Source organism: Asterias amurensis, chromosome 10 (assembly GCF_032118995.1).
Source record: "Asterias amurensis chromosome 10, ASM3211899v1".
In the NCBI taxonomy this organism is placed as follows: Eukaryota; Metazoa; Echinodermata; class Asteroidea; order Forcipulatida; family Asteriidae; genus Asterias; species Asterias amurensis.
In genome coordinates, this window is record NC_092657.1 from 245,852 (window position 1) to 264,989 (window position 19,138).

General features: G+C 37.3%; 1 protein-coding gene across 7 annotated transcripts in view; it reads right to left on the bottom strand.

The window, feature by feature from the left end:
* Positions 1-1,605: 1,605 nt before the first annotated feature.
* The window catches only part of LOC139943285 (uncharacterized), a 57,511-nt gene continuing 39,978 nt past the window's right edge, over positions 1,606-19,138 (bottom strand). For 6 of the 7 annotated variants that reach the window (XM_071940114.1, XM_071940113.1, XM_071940112.1 and 3 more), the window contains 5 exons: positions 18,516-18,640; positions 9,990-10,026; positions 8,809-8,957; positions 6,082-7,763; positions 1,606-5,147 (listed from right to left, as the gene is read on the bottom strand). In XM_071940114.1, the coding sequence (XP_071796215.1) occupies positions 4,965-5,147; positions 6,082-7,763; positions 8,809-8,957; positions 9,990-10,026; positions 18,516-18,640 (2,176 nt within the window). In that variant the 3' untranslated portion in view covers positions 1,606-4,964. The remainder of the gene's footprint in view (positions 5,148-6,081; positions 7,764-8,808; positions 8,958-9,989; positions 10,027-18,515; positions 18,641-19,138) is intronic. The other variant, XM_071940115.1, reaches the window with a different exon arrangement.

Consider the following 19,138-nt stretch of genomic DNA (forward strand, 5'->3'; position numbering starts at 1 on the left):
ACCAGGCCTTTGCAGGTTTAAACCACTAGTTGAAAACCTCTTCACCACACGACACCCCTATATTTGGTCACTCGTGAGTTCATTTCAAAGACATTTTAATATCAAGATTGTTGGTACCACGCATCAGTACTGCAACGCATTACACCGTGCTGCAAGGACCTATTTCTTGAAAGACTTTCTCAAAGGTAGTGTCAAACTAAGAAGCAAACAAAAAACATGACCTCTAAATTGCACATTACAAGCATCGCACCCACCAAGAACGTGTTAAAAACAAAGTGTGACGAAATGTTATCTCGAAACACAGTTCCCATTTTTGACAAGCGACAGCCCGTTTTAAACGGTCCCAGAAGAGGGCGCCACCTTGTGATAAATTATAATAATTGAACCTGTATGCACCTGTTGTACTTGACCAAACCCCGAGACACACTCAGAGCAAGACAGCCCCATGAGACGGCCAAGTCACGCAACCATGTCAGCATCATTTACTTTAAAGACACCAGACAGCTTTGATAATATTGACAAAGACCAATATCCTCAATATGTTTCCCAACATACGCATTTCAACACAACAAATCTGTGAAAATTTAAGCTCGATTGGTCATCCAAGTTGCAAGAGAATAATGAAAGGAAAAAACACCATAAATTGCACAAATGTTTTTTCCCTTCAGATTCATAAAAAAGGTGAAATGAAACTCAAGCATGTTTATAATAAAGAATTATCTTGTTAATGAGATTATGCTGGAACAAAACAGCTTTAACTTTTGCAATTTTATTATCAACATTTCCAGTTAATTAATCAGCCATGCAGTGATTATCTAAAACAGTTCTTTATTAAAATATTACGCAGTTCAAGTAATTCATGATCCTTTTATATCTTTGTTATACATGATTTCTTAAGCATGGTATGATCTACACGTTAATAAAATAAAACCAAAGGAAGTTAATTAAAATGGTGTTTATGTTACAGTCATAGATGCATCCGTTTCCAATTATAGGGAAATACTTAATATTGAAACATTCTAATGGTGCAGAATCTTTGGCTAAATATTTCGGTCCCTAGAGTGTCTTAAAGTTCCTATATAAAGGTGTAACTATTAGTTATTACTCTCTACTATGCGCTTCAGGGTTATAATATATACGTCAAGGCCCATAAAGTTCTGCTTAAATATTCCAGTTCTTCTTATTATTTTCACTTTTTACTTTTCAAAGAGCAAAAAAAGCCCAAAAGCCCAAAACAAAAACCCATAACAGGAAAAAATTGTTAAAATCGTGCCGCCTTTTTCTACTTTAAAACTTTGTAGTACATGACTTTATAATGCTATTTTTACACTTTAAACAGTTAGTTTACACAATAAGGAATATGTTTGTGGTGATGCCATGGGAATTAAATTATCTTAAGGATATTTAGCTGAATCTGCCAAAACAATTTCTCAACGTTTTTTCGGGAAACAGTACAGTAAAAATAATATTGGTTGTACTAAGTTGGCTTGAGTCCAAGTCAATGTATCATTGACAGTAGACTTCTGTCTTCAGTTACAAAGTAAATAAGTTGTCAAAGTTTCGACAAAGCGATTTGAAACATCTCAATTGTTTAACCTTGTTATAAAAAAACTCTGATTCTTATAATTCATAAAGTGGCAACGAAAATTAAAAATAACAAAGTGACCACATCTGACATTGGGGTATCATCAATCAAAATTCCGATGTGTTTTCTTTTCACTTGAATATTAAAACAATAAAGCCATGATGACCTCTTCCCATGACCCCACGTTACGCACCACTGAACATTAAAGGCACCAAATTGACACATGAAAAATAAACATTGTTACCTATGAGAAGTAAACACGTTTGTACATTTTGTAGTAAACAAAGTTCAAAATCACAAAACCATCCCCCGTTTCACCAACTGTAGCTGGATATGAACAGTTTTGTTTCGAGTTTATCAACAATTAATTTGGTTGTACAATGCCACAAATCGGTCTTATCGATACACCCCTTTATTGATGCTGGATTTTACTATATAAAGCTAAATCCATGCGTGATCTAATGGGTAAGGTTAGACATCAAACCATTAATTAATCATTTATCTGCCTCAGCAGGTGGATATGTTAACTTCATTCGCAATAAAGCATGTCTCAAACAAAAGGAACTAGTAGTTGTTATTGAAAGCAAACGTCTTCATATAAAAATACAAACAGGAATTTCCTTGAATTGGAAGATTCATTATGTTAATCCATTAAAAATCATTAGAAAACCCAAATGTCATTAAAAACAAAATTGTCTAAAAAAATACATTTACTTAACGACCAAGAAAAGGGCTTTAACTCGCAAAGGCAGAATCAAAATGCCTAAACCGACCCAATAAAGACTATTTAAAGTTTCAACTCCACAGGACAAAACTGCACCAGCATTCATCACATTTGTAGAAACCATAACTTATAGGAAGAATGCTGTGTATAGTGTTACATGTAACAATGCTCCAAATAAATGGAACTATATTATGTAGTACTTTCATAGATGAAGAAATAACTTTGTGATTATGTAGGGGAAGGGGTTGGTTTCAATCAGATTTACTAATTGTTCCTTCCAAACTGTCTGTTACTACTCCCAGCTGCATTATGCTCTACATGGACATCTAGGCAAGATTTGAGTTTCAGGCAATTTAAAAGTTAAGCATTTAATAAAGTAAGCCCGTAATTTAAGGAAAGACCAATATTAATACATAATTTATTGACGTTGATTAATTATACATAAAAGTACTACAGATAACTATTCTAATTTTTCACATTTAAATTACAATTATTTGAAGTGATTTATTGTAAGAACACTTGGCTGTTGAGACACAATTGCATAGTTGACTTTTAATGTTGACATCCTCCTTGTTTTGTAGGTAGTTATTGGAAAAGAAGATGTAATTTCCACCAGTGTGATTGTGTCCCATCTGGAGGAATCTTACTCTTTTATGAATATCAGAAAAATCAGAACTAGACATATTTTTCCAGCAGACAATGGACAACAAAGACCACTCTTTGCTGATCATCTTACATCAATGTTCACCTCAGAATGTATCCCATGTTTCATAAATGAACTATTTCCTTTTCACAATTTCTGGATTTGATAACATTTCCAATAAAAGTGAAGACACTCTGTGCTGTTTCAATTCCAATATTTTATAAATTCTACGAATGACAAGTTGCTAGATATTTGACAAGTAGGTGGATACATATTTCCTGCTTGTGGATGAGTTTTTTCAACTATTCTCAATAAAGCTGCTTAGAAATACATAAAGTCTAAGATGACAAACGCATACTATGTTGGTGCTAGTTCATGATTAACAGGTGCACTATGTTAAACAGGTGGATCCAGAATGACAAAGGCCTATTATAATTTTAAGTGGCATATCTTACAATAGTAGAATCTTTCAGCATTAATGACAGACTTCCTTACAGAATGCATCTACTTCTTCTCAAATATTGGAAAGGGCGAATGAAGAAGTTTGTTTCCTTAAATCCTATATACAGTGATTACTTAAACATGCCAGTGCGTGCAGATTTACGTTACTTGGGTACTGTTAATAAAATTAGCATTTACAACTAAACTACTTTGACCTATAAAATGCAACAGACACGGATATAAAAGGCTCAAAATATAGAAAAGCTTTGAGGTCATTTACATTAAATCATCGACCACTTACACATTGCACCACATTCACAACACATAACGGATACTCTGGTCTACTACACAATTTAACATTGCATTAAGGAAAGTTACTTTACATAAATTAATCGAAATAGAGACATCGTAAAGCTCGAAAACTCCTTCCTTAGCTTTGCAATTATTGCTTTTTATAAATGCATAAATTGCAATCGAAAAGACAATGTCACAACTTACTACTCAATACATTGATTGCAAATGCTAGCTATGGAAGCTTGACTATATATAAGGATGAGCATACTACCATAAAAAATACCATTTTAGCGACAGAAATATTATAAAAAAGGTTCCCGGTGAAATGTAACTGTGCTAAAATGTTAGACATTAACACCATTTGTGAGGTTATACACAGTAAAGACACTATGCTAGAAATCCTTAATTCAACACCCATCAGTTCATCACCTTTAACCAAGTACTGGTACCTAGCAACAAGGTCACCTAGACGACCTCTCTCTCACATCACGTTGAAGTCACAACATCTTTCTGGAACATCTTGAAACAAAGGAGAACTGGTAACCATCTGTTTCTTCCATTAATCTCATCAGCAAACACTGGTATCCCGCAATCTCTCTGTGTTTATCAGTCTTTAGATAATGATTTGAGGGAGATCACCAGCAGTTTTGAAACACTTTGGACATTTCTATCATTAAGTTCAATCAAAGCGAGGGTTCTACTGGTTGATGGGATTCAGACAAAGATCACTATTGGACAATCTCATATGCATATTGACGAGTCATCTTTGTGGATTGTTCTACTCATAATGCAAGTGGTCCATATAAACATCTTAACTGCCTCTCCAAGATGTTCCTGCCTCTCCAAGATGTTCAAACATAAAAACATAAATCAGTCACTGAGTTCATTTTTGGAAATGCTCACAAAATGTTGTCTCTTTAAAAAATGGCTATATCAAGATCATTTGAAGAAGGGCATTAAAGCGTTCATTGGGTTCATAGCTTCAAGATCCCAATTATGCACCGATTAATCATCTTTGAACATCATTGTCTTCTGATGAAGCAACCACACAGATAACATAAATAAGCATGTCCTTTCTGATCTTGAACGGTTGCTATGGCAACACTTGCCTCCAATGCTGGCTGAAGTTGCTAAGCATGCTGCAGCTAAATGAGTGCAGTTAAAACTCAAAGTTCTAAGATATATAGCAAAGGCAACTAGTCCGGAAGTCATCGTTGTCAAATCATTCAAATAAAACGTGCGATACTTGATAAAAAAATCAGATCCATTGAAGACGTTTATTCATCCTCAACAGTAAGAGCAATATTAGCATCACCCTCTTGAATCTCCAACTGAAGAGCGCCCTCTATGTCAGCATCTTCAATCTGATTCTCATTTACATCTTCATCTTGGATCTGTACGGCTGCGGCTCTTGCGGACTTTATTTCCCATGATGCGACATCCTGGTGCCCAGGGGAAGTCTGCAACAAAAACAGTTTAGAAAATCTTGAAGCTTTTTAAATAAAAACCAACAATCACAACACAAATTTCTGAGCTTACAAAGAAATGTGGATGATAGTTGTTTCTTGTAAAAAAAAAAAAACCAAACAGCTAGTAAACTAGTAAACATTTTTTGGTGAAGTTCCATATTGAGTGCGTTGCAGTCTTAAATTAAATGCAAGTTCATGGACGACATGTGACATGTGTTTCACCAATAAAATCACAAGAATCTGTGTGTATGGTTTAAAGACATTTTAAATTAACTTGGAACACTTACATGCTGGATACATAAGTTGCATCAACACGGATAACAAAATATCAATTTAGTTTTACCGTTAAATTGATGAGAGATATGTTGCAAAGAAGAGATGAGGGAAGAACAAGAGAGGCAGAGGTTGGAGAAGAGAGAGGAGAAATAAAGAAGGAGAATAGGGAGATGAAATCAAGCTTAGAAGAAAAAGAGGAAGAGGCAGATGATGGGAAGACAAAGAAGAGCAAGAAGGAGAACAAAGAGAAGCAGGAGATGAAAATAAGCCAAAGCAGAAGAAGAGGCGTAGAACGGAGGCAGAGGGCAAAGAAGAGAACGGAGAATGAAGTAGGTGAACAAGAAGAAAGAGCAGGAGATGAAAACAACCCAAAGAAGAAAAGGCAGAGGATGAAGAAAAAGGATCAAATGAATCAGGAGAACAACGAAAAGAAGGAGAAGAACGAGATGAAAAGAAGCCAAGGAAAACAAAAAGAGAAAAAAGGTGAGGTGTTTGGATGGGGAAATAATCATATCCGAATTGGCGGCTACGGCTAGGACTGTTGCTAAGGGTGTTGTTGCTAAGAACATCCTATACTCACGTATAATGATGCAGCTATCCAGCCGTAGCCTTAGCCGCTAATTCTGATACAGACAAAACTTGGATTTACCTGAGCTGGATAATCTTCAATGAGTTCCTGCTGAGAGGTTTCAACCTCGATCTCAAAACCATTCTGTGCTCCATGTCCGTTCAGAGGCTCATCATTTCCATTCTCCTCAATGTGTCCATTCACTGTTTCCTCTTCAACCTCCAAGATTTCTTCGTCTCTTGGGACTTCAACAACCTCCTCTGTGGTCCCTTCTTCGAATGCCTCCTCCGTGGTCCCTTCTTCAACTGCCTCTTCCGTGGTCCCTTCTTCGACTGCCTCCTCGGTGGTCCCTTCTTGGACTTCCTCCTCGGTGGTCATTTCTTCAACTGCCTCTTCTGTGGTTACTTCCTCTCTTGGCTCTTCAACTGCCTCCTCCATTGTTTCCTCTTCTTTTGATTCTTCTACTTCTTCTTCCTTGGTCCCTTCTTCCACTGTCACATCATTACCTTCTGGGATTGGTTCCTCAACGGGTAGATCTTGAGGCATCTCGTCCTGATCTCCCTCATAGTATGCCGAGAACCTATTGGGTGTAATCTTCTCTTTCTCGACTTTATTCTCAGCATGGACAACATCTCCCGCCTCCCACTGAGCTCGAAGCGAACTAGCTCTGGCTGCTTTCTCTTCTCCAATCTCAGTTGATTCTCGGACAAGATCTTCACGAACCTCGGGTTCACTCTCAGCAACTTGACCCTCTTCTTTGATATTAATCACCATCTTGGGCTTCTCAGGAGCGGTTTCTACATCTCCTTTCTCCCAGCGATCTTTGAGTGAACGGGACACCCCACTCTGAATGTTCATGGGTTCATCCCTGACGGTCGTTTCTCTCATGATGTCTGTACGGATCTCTGGGGTATTCTCAACGACTCCTTCAGTTGAGGGAGTAAGGTCTTCTAGAGAATGGATGGATCTCTCTGGTGCCATCTTAGGTTTCTCCTCGATGTTGTGTACCTCTCCTTTCTCAAACATGTTGCGTAGAGATTTGGCAGCTCCTACTTTGATGCCAGGATCTTCATCAACACCCTCCCTCAAGACGTCATCTCGGTGGACCGGTGTATTCTCAGAGACCCCGCCCTGATCGACAGCATCTTCACTCTCGGTGTAGTCAAGAGATCTTGGAGTAATCTCAATCTTCTCTCTAGGCTTCTCTTCAATATTTGAAACCTTTCCTTGTTCAAACCTTGCCTTAAGAGACCTAGCACCTCCGCTTGTGATAAATGGATCATCAATCTTTTGAGATGAACGTACGACATCATCACGATACACTGGAGTGCTTTCAGAAACTCCACTTTCATTTCCAGTCGGGTTATAGTCCTCCAGTGAGCGAACGTTGATCATTGGTTTGACAGGAGTCGTATCAATATTACTGACTGCTCCTTTCTCAAAACGATCTTTCAAGGATCGAATACCGCCAGAGAATGTCTTGACTTCCTCTGATGCAACATCTGATCGTACAACTTCTTCATTCCGGACTGGAGTGCTCTCCGACACCTGCCCAGTACTTTCTTGAACCTCTGTTTCTCTAGCTGCTCTGATTTCAGACTGGAAGTCAAAGCTTTTACCCGGTGAAGTTTTATTTTCTCCCTTCTCAAACTGATCGCGGATGGATCTAGTGCCGATGATGACAGATCTATCATCGACCGCATCGCAGGAGCGAATCACGTCTGGGTTTAGTACTGGTTCATTCTCTGAAATCTGCCGAGGTTCTGAGGGTCAGAAAAATAAAAGTAGTTATTTATTTATTTGCAACCACAGGAAAATACAAAAAGTATGGTTGGATTAAAATACAATCTAAAAAATATCAGGACGCTTATAATAACATGAACGCATTATATTATAAAGACATATTAAAAACTAAATTGAGGCAAGCATTAGAGAAAAGGGAAGAGGCAAAAGTACTTCATTATAGTAAACATGAGCGATAAAATACAACAAAAATCATCAAAACGTAAACAATAAAGGACTACTCTAAATAATTCACATCCATGTGATTTCTAAAACAATATTTGTCATGTATTCTCTAACAAGTTCTGTTTATAATACAGTGATATCCGTGTTTATTTATTTCAGTTTAAAACACAGCACATTGACGGTAGCTTTACAATGCCAAACTAAAAAGACATGTTCACAAAATGCAAAATCTGGACCAGCCAGAAGTTGGATAAAAGGTTACAATACATCAATATAAATACATTGGTTCAAGAACAGACAAACATTTCAAAATGCAAACATGTAATCATGGGATAGTGGATGTGAAAATCAAGCAAAAATATTAATTGGTCTATAGTTACTATCTCAATTGTACAACTAGTATAATTGTTGATAAGTTTTTTAAAAGCAATCTTACTGACAGTAGTCTTCTATGACAGGTGTCAGCACTAATACAGCAATTAACACCCGTTTCAGGCAATCATGCCAGAGTCGCGCCGAACCAACTAGATAAGGAGCAACTCTAGCCATTCCAAACACCTGCAACAGTCGATCTTTTTACTTCTTACTTGTCAAGTCACTCCTAACTGTTTCAAGTGAGCGACTAGACTTGACCAGAGCAGTGATGTAACTCTTGAGTTGACCAGAGCAGCAATGTAGCTCTTGAATTGACCATATCGACCATGCTCCAGTGGATGGTTTGATTTAGTCAATCGCCCCGTGTGATCTAGGGCTTCTGGTTAGCTTATAGGCGGTGTAGTGGAGTCTAGTCGCCACCCAAACTTGCTCATGATTAAAGCAATTAACTTTTGTAATATTTACCTGGCGCGGTGTAATCGTAAGACTCACTTGTCCTCGACACTGTCTCTCTATCAAACGCCTTCTTGACTTTAATGCTGCTCACTTCTCCTTTCTCAAATTGATCTTTGATGGATTTGGTTCCTTCAAACGACTGGGTCTCTACATCCTCACTAAAGAAGGAAATAAGAAAGCAATAAAATTGTTATCACACTAATTTAATTCTTTTCTGCCTTTTTCATAATATTTCTTTCTCTCTTTAAAGGGCTTAGGGACCTTATGCTATATAAGTACTGTCTATTAATATTATTATTATTATTATTTCATCTCTTATCCTCATGGAATACACCCCTGGTGATGTCTCAGGACTTTGTTACCTAACGGTTGCTCCGGCACACTTTCACACTGTGTCGCTTTTCCATGGGGTTCCAGTTGCACATTTCAAGAATACCCCAGGGCTTTTGCCTTACCGCCCTCTGGAGCAGGGGTGGCTTGTTCTTGGGTTATGCCAATTTGCCGGGGTAGACCGGGGGTAAAGTAATCACAGTGTAAAACGGCCAGTCGCTATTCACCAGGGTTGCCCCGAGTAATACCGGCCGGTCGCTATTCACCAGGGTTGCCCAGAGTAGCACCGGCCGGTCGCTATTCACCAGGGTTGCCCAGAGTAGCACCGGCCGGTCGCTATTCACCAGGGTTGCCCAGAGTAGCACCGGCCGGTCGCTATTCACCAGGGTTGCCCAGAGTAGCACCGGCCGGTCGCTATTCACCAGGGTTGCCCAGAGTAGCACCGGCCGGTCGCTATTCACCAGGGTTGCCCAGAGTAGCACCAGCCGGTCGCTATTCACCAGGGTTGCCCAGAGTAGCACCGGCCGGTCGCTATTCACCAGGGTTGCCCAGAGTAGCACCGGCCGGTCGCTATTCACCAGGGTTGCCCAGAGTAGCACCGGCCGGTCGCTATTCACCAGGGTTGCCCAGAGTAGCACCGGCCGGTCGCTATTCACCAGGGTTGCCCAGAGTAGCACCGGTCGGTCGCTATTCACCAGGGTTGCCCAGAGTAGCACCGGCCGGTCGCTATTCACCAGGGTTGCCCAGAGTAGCACCAGCCGGTCGCTATTCACCAGGGTTGCCCAGAGTAGAGTAGTGTGAAAAGGGCTCAGTAAAAGTAGCTTGGCATCTCATTTAACTTCTCATCATTTCATACTTACTTTCCTTGCGGGCTGTCATTCTGATCAACTCCATTCTCTGAAAGGAAAGATTCAAACAAACAAATTAAATAAAAGTAGCTTAGAGGAATAATTCTTCTGTATAAATGTTAGCAATAAGATCTCATTAACCATCAGAAAGGAGTTTGCATGTAAATCTTTTCAAGATAATCTGGACTGGTTTTTCTTGATTACTTCTACCATAATTATTCTCTGCCCAGAGTGTCAGGGGTCTTGGGTTCAAATCCAAATGAAGACCATTTTCATTTTTTCTCTGATCCTATGTGTGCATATTCTCTGGTGAAACTCCAATGTGAAGGGTATGTTTTGTATTTGCCCACAAACTTGATGCATTTCTGATTGAACAAGTTGAAAGCAATCCAGTGGAGATCTGTCCCCATGTGTTAAAAGGCAATTAGGAATTTGAATTGACTTGGGGATCGGGGTAGAGGTGGGGAAACACCTGGTGCAATAATGGCATCAGGGTTGTTACTTTGTCTTTAAAGCTTTGTCTGTATCTTAGGGTTGTTAGATTAAATCACACTCAGTTATTATGGCAATAGAAATACAACATTATTACCAAACTTTAAATACCAGACGAAACTGACAGTGACAAAAACCAACAGCCAAAACACAGTAACAGGACAAAGTAACAAACAAGCAAACATAGAAACAAGTAATGAATAATCGCTTCACAAATACAGACAGGAAATAGATAAACAAAACATCTTACTGACAGATGACAAACAATAGAACAAGGATCAGACGGACTGACAATAATTGGAGACAACAATCCATCTCCAAGGAGATCCATCTCCAAGATCTACTCCAAGGAGTCTAGTGCTGGATCTTTCCACCTTCTTAACTCAGCCAGCGAGTTGGTCTCTATCTGCAATCCAACGGTACCTAAAACGTTTTTAGTTACTCTGAGTTACAGAGAGTTACTCAGAAGAATGGGTCTTGGTTTCCCTTTTGGTTTTTAACTTGATATTTTTAAACTTATATCAGGTAGGGGTGTATAAAAGATTGTATGTTTGAATGAAGTTTATTTTGTATAGATGTTTGGATTCATTTGAAGGATTTACTTTTTCTGTTTTTAAAAGTAAAATTTCTTTAAACTTTAACAAAGGATTAAAGGAAGTGTATACAATGTATTCAGGCCGCACCTGAATTGATGGCTACTGCAACAGCTATGGCTGTTACTAAAGGTGTTGCTAAGGACGTCCTATACTTCAATGCATAATGACGCAGCGATATAACCGAAGCTGTAGCCATAGGCATAGCTGTCAATTCAGACAGTCTATAATCGTTGGAACCGAAGTGCATTCTAGTTGATTCCAATCGCGCGAAATCTAGTGACTTCCTGTTTGAAAATGGTCGATAGATCGCGACACCATTTCCCTGCAAGTTCTGGTCAATATGTAAATGAGGTCTCCCACGGTTACCACGCGCTGAGTACCGGTCTGTTATCATAAAGGGGTGATGTGGTGAGAGCAGGAAGAGGGAAATATTATGCAATGGGTGCCCAAGGAGGAAGGGAAGGCCAGAATGGAATGAATGAAACAAAGGCAAGGGATGATCAGTAAGTTAAATCACATGATTCAGTTATAAACTTAACAATTACCAGTCAGTTCTAATAGTCTATAAGTTGTCCACGATGCATGAAGTATGAGACATTGACAACAACAAATGCATATCATAGACACTATTTATTGATCAACAAAGCGAGAACACAATAGACAAGTGAAGAAAAGGTTTGTGCAACATCTTTGAAACCATTACCATCCCAAATCCAACAGTACATGTAGGTCTAAGCACGGACCCAGTAACCAACCAAAGGAACCACATCAGGAATTCTAACTGATTACTCAATCAATTGCTTGCAACCAGACTGCAGAATAACATTACATTGTATAGGTTTCACTATTACACTGATGCATGTTATCTCGATGCTTTGACGCAGATGTTAACTTAGTGCTTTCAGTGTCCTGGGAAACAAATCTTCAGGATACTCCGGATGGACTGGAACCCCGGACCCTGTAGACATTGTATAAATATACACTGTATACATTATGTTGGATATGGGATGAGGTATAGTTTAAATACCATCAGAATCCTCCAAAAGTCATCAAATATCATCACTTCTAGGAGCCTGACGACTTGTACAAAGTCAAACCTGCGTCTTAATGTGAGCTCATCTTAAGACTTTAGATCTTCTTCAAACAGAGTTGATGTCTTTGTTCAGTGCCTGTTGGTTATTTATGAAGCACCTAAGCATACATATTTGCTAAGCACAGTAAAAGCTTGCTAAGCAGACATAAACAACAATGATCCGTGTTTTGAATTAGTTCACCTATCATTTTGCGCTAAGCACATGGATTCCATTTTTTCGATCTCAACTTAAGACACCAGAGGGCAGATTTGACTTTTTACAATAATAACTTCCAAAGACCCCACGCTTAATCTTAATCTACAAAAAACACTACAATATTTAAAGCCCATAAAACCCATCCTTTAAGTGACTCTTTACTTTACTTTTCTCAAGTCAGAATGTAGATTAGAATCTTCACACTTAAAAGGCAGATAGTTATTTTTTAGCAGCCACAAAGACTCATCCAGAGTGAGATTCAGATTTGTTCTCATAAGTCTAATAATTATACTTACTCCAGTAAAAACATTTAGCGGCCTATTATGTTATAATCATTCTGAACTTTGAAGAAAATCATTTTCAATATCGGACAAGGTTATCTGAGTGAAGGGTCTTGTCATAACGTAAATTACTTAGGAAAGAATACAGTGAAAAACACAACTAAAACTACGAGAAAATAACTTAAGAGGCCATGGAAGAAAATAGTTATGTTGTATGTGCTGGCTTAATCTATAGTATGAGAGCCAACAATCTCCTCCTGTGTATATAAAAGAATTATTTGTTTTCATGTAAAGTTATGGATCTTTACAAAATGGTATGAAAAATGGTTATCCGAAAATAAAACTCATCCTAAAAACATCTCATAATTATTTTCTTTGATAGCCTTATTCACTGCTGTGAATGTAATACTAAGGAACTACATGCTATTTAATTAACAAGCTAAGCAGCTTGTAGCAATCTTTACTTGTGCTTCTTCACTGCTTTAGCTTTGTACATGTGTAAGATTTAGCTGCTTGCTAATATCTTCACAGCCTGTAATCAGCAAATATTTTTTGACACTTCAAACCATTTTTTAAAAGCCTGTTTGTTAGACTACATGTTCAAGCTGTATAACAGAAACTCTAAGTCACCAAACAAGGCCTTTGCGCAGCTTTTTGACCACCAATTAATCAACTTGGTAAGCCATTTTTTTTCTTTTTCTTATGCAAAATTTAATTTGTGTAGCTTTGCAGGCCCTTATTACAAACAAGCATGTACTCCTTCAGAGATTAATCTTACAAAAACATTACATATAAAACATTCATTTTTAATAGAAAATATGCAAATTTAACTCTTAGTAAGCGCGGCATTGAATTAGTAACAATTGTCTACATCTGTGCGCAAATTCAAATTTAGCTTCAAAACATATTTGTGAAACTCCTGAGTTTGGTCGATAGCAGAGATCTGCTTTTATAAAAAATAACGTGTACTTTGCTAAATTCAAACTGAATTTGGTTCGGAATTATGAACTACTAGCAATAAATATGACATTAGTATCAGTTGATATATACTCTTCAGTACCAGAGAAAACCCAAGACTAAATGGGAAGATTTAGACAAATATTACGCCATGATCCAAGGAAGATATATTAATGTATGTCCCCCCCCCCTCCCTCAACCACCAACTAAGCCTTAAAGATCTACACAGAGTAAACTACAGGATTAATATTTGTGCAAAAAATAAATAAATAAAAATAAATAAAATGGTTAACCATGCGATGAAATTGTTAATCAGCCAATGAAGCAATGCATGATGGGAAAGTATGCAAATTAGTCCGAGATGTTAAGGTTAGGTTAATTAATTAAAATTAAACAGAGACAGACAAATGCAACAAACAGCAGGAAAAATGGTGGAAATTTAATGTGTTAAGAGAAACAAGATTTTATTTTATGCAGGTGTAACCGTATCATAGGTACCAGTCTATTGTTTGGTACCCAACCTCGATTCATTAAGTTGAGCCATTCAGTCAACTCCATGTAGCTCCTAACATGTAGGGTTACCAGACTAACCAGTCCATATGGCTGAACACCTATCTGCCTTAAACCTGGACTTCATATAGATTGTTTAATGATAACCACATGCCTTTTGATTTGATTATCAACAAAGTAAAGTACCTTCGCAATGCACAAGCTTTTATCAAGAATAATTGTTTTACAAGTTATAGTTTTGAAGCAACATGGCAGACCCTTTTCTCTATTTAAGCTGTTTTCTGAGCTTACAACAAACCAAATTGGCTCTGCAAAATTTGCCGCTTGGCCTGTCCTAAAACGGCATCTCTAGTTGAAACCATTTTGAAGGATAGTCATAAAATTCTGGAAAGTAAAAACTTGAGGGAAAAGAAATTTGTGTAGCTGTAGATAGTTAACCACCCATACTTGGTTGTTACAATTTAGTAAATGAAAGGGAGACATAAATTGGGTCTATAATTTCAACTTGATTGTTATATTTATGATAGTAATAGTATAAAGCATGGGTTAGGGAAGGGGGGGGGGGGTGTACAGATATGAGAAAAGGTTTAAAGAAGTCAAAGGTAGGAATGAAAGAATCGATTGTTTGTTTGTCTTGGACCCAATTTCATAGAGCTGCTTAAGCACAACAAAATTATGCTTTCTAGAATTAGGTTACCAGTCAAAATGATATCTCACATGTACGATCTGTGACTGGTATTCATCTTAATTTTGCTAAGCAGTACTTTCTGCATAAGCAGCTCTATGATATTGGGTACTGGTCTAAACCCATTTCAGGAGCGTCGCTCTTGAGGGATATTTGCTTGTTCCTAGGTAACCAAAGTCTGAAGAACATCCAACTTGTGTAAAGTATGTAACTCTACACTACTGAAGACAATGTATGCATTATGAGTATGATGAATGTGTCTTTGACTCATCCAATGGTCCCTGGCTAAAATGTAGCATTGTTAGTAACATTTTACAAAATGCACCTCGTGTCAAAGGAATCTTTGAAATCATTATCAAGAATGTACTCAATAGTTACACGATCTGCATTTCATTTGGCTAAATTAATCTTTGTCTTGTGTGAGTATTTGAACCCACTTCATCAATAGTATTAATTGTTTTAAATATTAATTTGTTTAAATAAGATTCTGCCCAACTCACAAGGCTGGAAGACCACTCCAATGTGATTTGGGCTGTCGACCCAAATCAATGTGATTTGGGCTGTCAACCCAAACCAACCGTCACAATGCAATTCAGACAACCGAAAAGAGAAGCTAGCACTCCCCACCCAAGTCAGTCCCATAAACTAACAATTTATTATACACAAAGCTTTAGAAACAAACAAAGCATCAAAAATATCAATGATTCTTTCCTTTACAGCAGGAGTGTTCTTTTGGTCTCATTTTTATCAAAATGTATACTGTTTGCTGAACATCTTGCGAGGTAGACACAATAACTCTTAAATATTTGTGCAATTATTCTTCTTTTTACTTCTTTTTATAACAAAAACAATTATTGGGGTTGTGGGTTTTCCAAATGTATAAAACACATTTCACGTTCAATCGGGATGTTGGTCTCCTTTGAGGGTTGTTCCAGCCGAATCAACAACTTTCACACAGCCGTATGAAGAAGAAAAATAACAAAGAAAACAAAAAACAAACATCTCCTACGAAAATCACAAACACAGAAAAAACTGAAAGAAGATGAGAGATCAAGAAAGAAAGAGAAACAAACACATAGCAAATGAAAATCAAACGTAAAAAAACAAAAAGCACATAATTCTGAAAACAAAAATGGCAAAAAATGGGAAAATAAAGTTGGAAGATGCGTTCACAGTTTGTGCAAATTAAAACAATCATTATGGCTGCCATGTTTCACCATGAGGGATGTATTAGTGACTGAGTGTCGTCAATACTGGACAATAGAGGGGGTAGTTTAGTTAGAGTCAAATAAAAACCTGTCACTTACAATGACCATTGAAATTACCAATGATGCATTCAGATGAAGTTAGTAAAGAGGGCGCTATATTAAGGAGATTCCATGTGGACTCTGTTCTAACTTGACGACTATCAATTTTTGCTAAAAGTTGACCTTTGACATTACCTTTAAGTTATTTTGATCTTTTAAATCTAATGTGAGGGCATTCTAACAAGCAATATTAATCTGAGAAACACTTTTGTGAATGCAGTCAAAACATAAGAAGGAAGGTCACAAATAACATGCATAGCGCCCTCTATAGTCGGGTACATGCAAAATCCTTTCAAACTAACCCTTAACTGAAAAACTAATCCTGACTGTAAATAATGCTGTATTTAAAGTTAAACCCATCAGTAAGATTGCTCTTAGTGTTTGTGCGCGTTGACAAGTTATAATACTTGTGGAAACTATAAAATGTTTATCAAGAATGCATCGTTATGAACCAGCTGAAGTTTTGTGACTGATTTCCTGTTTCTTAATGTTATATGAATGGGCGTTAGAATGGGACCAGTGAAATATATTAGTAACCATCACCATGGGGACTAGCCTACCAATGTCTGGTTCCCCTAATGGGACCTACATAATGCAACTGCATTTTGTGACTATGTCAAAAGTACCAGACTATTTGTTTGCATAGGAGCATTGTGTGTCAAATCTAAATGTCAACAAATATAAGGTAGCCTGATTGTTCAATAATATTTGGTTCCCTGTCTTCTTGTATAGTATCAAAAGCATAATTGATTGGTCAAACTTGAACTTGTGCATAAATGAAGGTAAATGCCCAGAAATCCTACTGGAAAGGATCAAGTGTGTCATGGATATATAAATCAACACATGGAGTTGCAAAATTTCAAACAAAAAAAAAGAAGATTTTTTTTTCTTCTTCAAACGAAACCACAAAGAATGCTTGTTATAAAATAATGCAAAATAAAACCACACTGGCGGAAAGCTGCGTATAAATGAAACAATAAGATGCAAAATCAAAAATCTTCACAAATGCAAAACAAAATGCACCGATTAATTAAAAAATATCCCTGTTTCTTCTTGACTAAATTGTGTATGTAAAAAAATGTAACAAAGTACAAATTGCATAGGAGATTACAAAAAGGGTATGCAGCCTGCGACATTAATCGGTTGACCCTGGATCAGGAAAAATTGAGTTTATAGTATAGTGTTGTATCACTAATCCTGTCTAATTTGTTAAAATTTGGTTAATAGTTTAGATTTGCATCGTTTTAGTTAATAGTTTATATGATATATCTACAGCTTTTTAACTTGGGCTAATAACTCAGTATATTTTGAGATCTTTCATGTCATCAAAACAGGATATCAAAATGTTTTCCAATTATGCTTATTTCAAAATGTCTTTCTATGAGCTGGTTGCTAACCAGTTAACTTTGCAGACACAAGATTGTTTATGTGCAAGCCTGTTTAACTTATATTGGTAAACTCGGTAAGTATTGGTGAACCGATATAACCAGGGTTAAAGCCTGGTATAACCAGGGTTAATGCCTGGTATAACCAGGGTTAATGCCTGGTATAACCAGGGTTAAAACCTGAAATAACCAGGGTTAAAGCCTGATATAACCAGGGTTAAAGCCTTCCTAGTTAACTAACTACAGCAGCCTGAGTTTAACGTACTCTCATCAAACAAAACCAGTCAATGTGACATGCAGTTTGGCTTCCATTCAAATCATTTCAATATCAAAAACTTTGATCACAATTTGTCGCTTGATCGCAATAAAATTCAATGTTTGTTTTCATAATTGTTTTTTGTTTGATCTTCCAATCATTATTTTCCTTACTTTTAAGCCTACTAAGATGCATTACATTGTCTCCAATGTAATAAAGATCATTCAAAGAATCTGCTAAGCAGATAATGTTTGCTATCAGAATATTTTTGCCAAGTGTAAATTAACTGACAACCAGCCAAAGCCTTGTTTAGCAGAAACCTTTAGCTGGCAGTCAATCACATCAACTTAGCAAATAAATTCCCATGGCAACCATATGCAAATGATCCTGATTAAAGTAAGGCCGGCCATCTTACAGAATTCAAATCTATTCATAAGATCATCACAGATGGAAATGTCAAATTTGTTTAGGTTGGCCCACTCACAAACTATAAGTTTCAAAACATAAACTTTCATCTGAGTAACCCATGTACGGGTATGTTTTTAATTTTTGTTTAGTATTTCTCATAAAATGCTTTTATGCTTTTTGCATACGTTGCTAATAAGTGCAGACAGAACAAAAGCAAGATACCATATTAAGGTTGGGATGAATCTATCTATTTATCTGCAAACTTGCTTCATAAATTAAAGCGCTTCTTATTTTGGGCTCGACTGACACTTCATTTTGACACTTTCCCGTAAGATGGACGTCTTAGATTGAAATCTTATTTCCTATGGATACCTGCAGTCCGCAATGCATTTGATGAACCATCAAATCCATCGACATAGTTTCCTTTCAGTTTAAAGAGCTGACCAAAGTGAGGCTTGCAGTACAGGTTGCCTGTTAATGCGGCAAAGTTACCAAGGCTGTAAGAAAAGAATCAGACACAGTTAGAGTGAGGCTTGCAGTACAGGTTGCCTTTAGACTGGGCAAAGTTACCACGACTGTAACAAAAGAATCAAACATCGGATCAGTTTGTTGTCAATAAATAATGAGAAAATAGAATTAGCTGTTGCAAACTTCTTACCAACCAAAAGGACCTATGGTATAAATGCAAACGAATAATCAATATTCTAACATTTCGACCCGGCCCTAGCAGAGTCTTTCTTGAAGGCTAACAATGAAACTAATAACATCAAACATTTCTAGTGTGTCATGTCTGTCAATGATGACACTCCTGGCACAAAAAACCCAAAACTCCTCATATATACAAAGACAACCAAATATCGAATGCTATGGTTGCTAAAATAGTGTGTTTTGAGATTTTTCTTCGATTGAGAACAAGTATCTGCTTGTCTGAGTTGAAGTGGGAGGCTCAGCTGTTCCAAAGAGATGGACTGGCATGTGGAAAACAACAATCAACC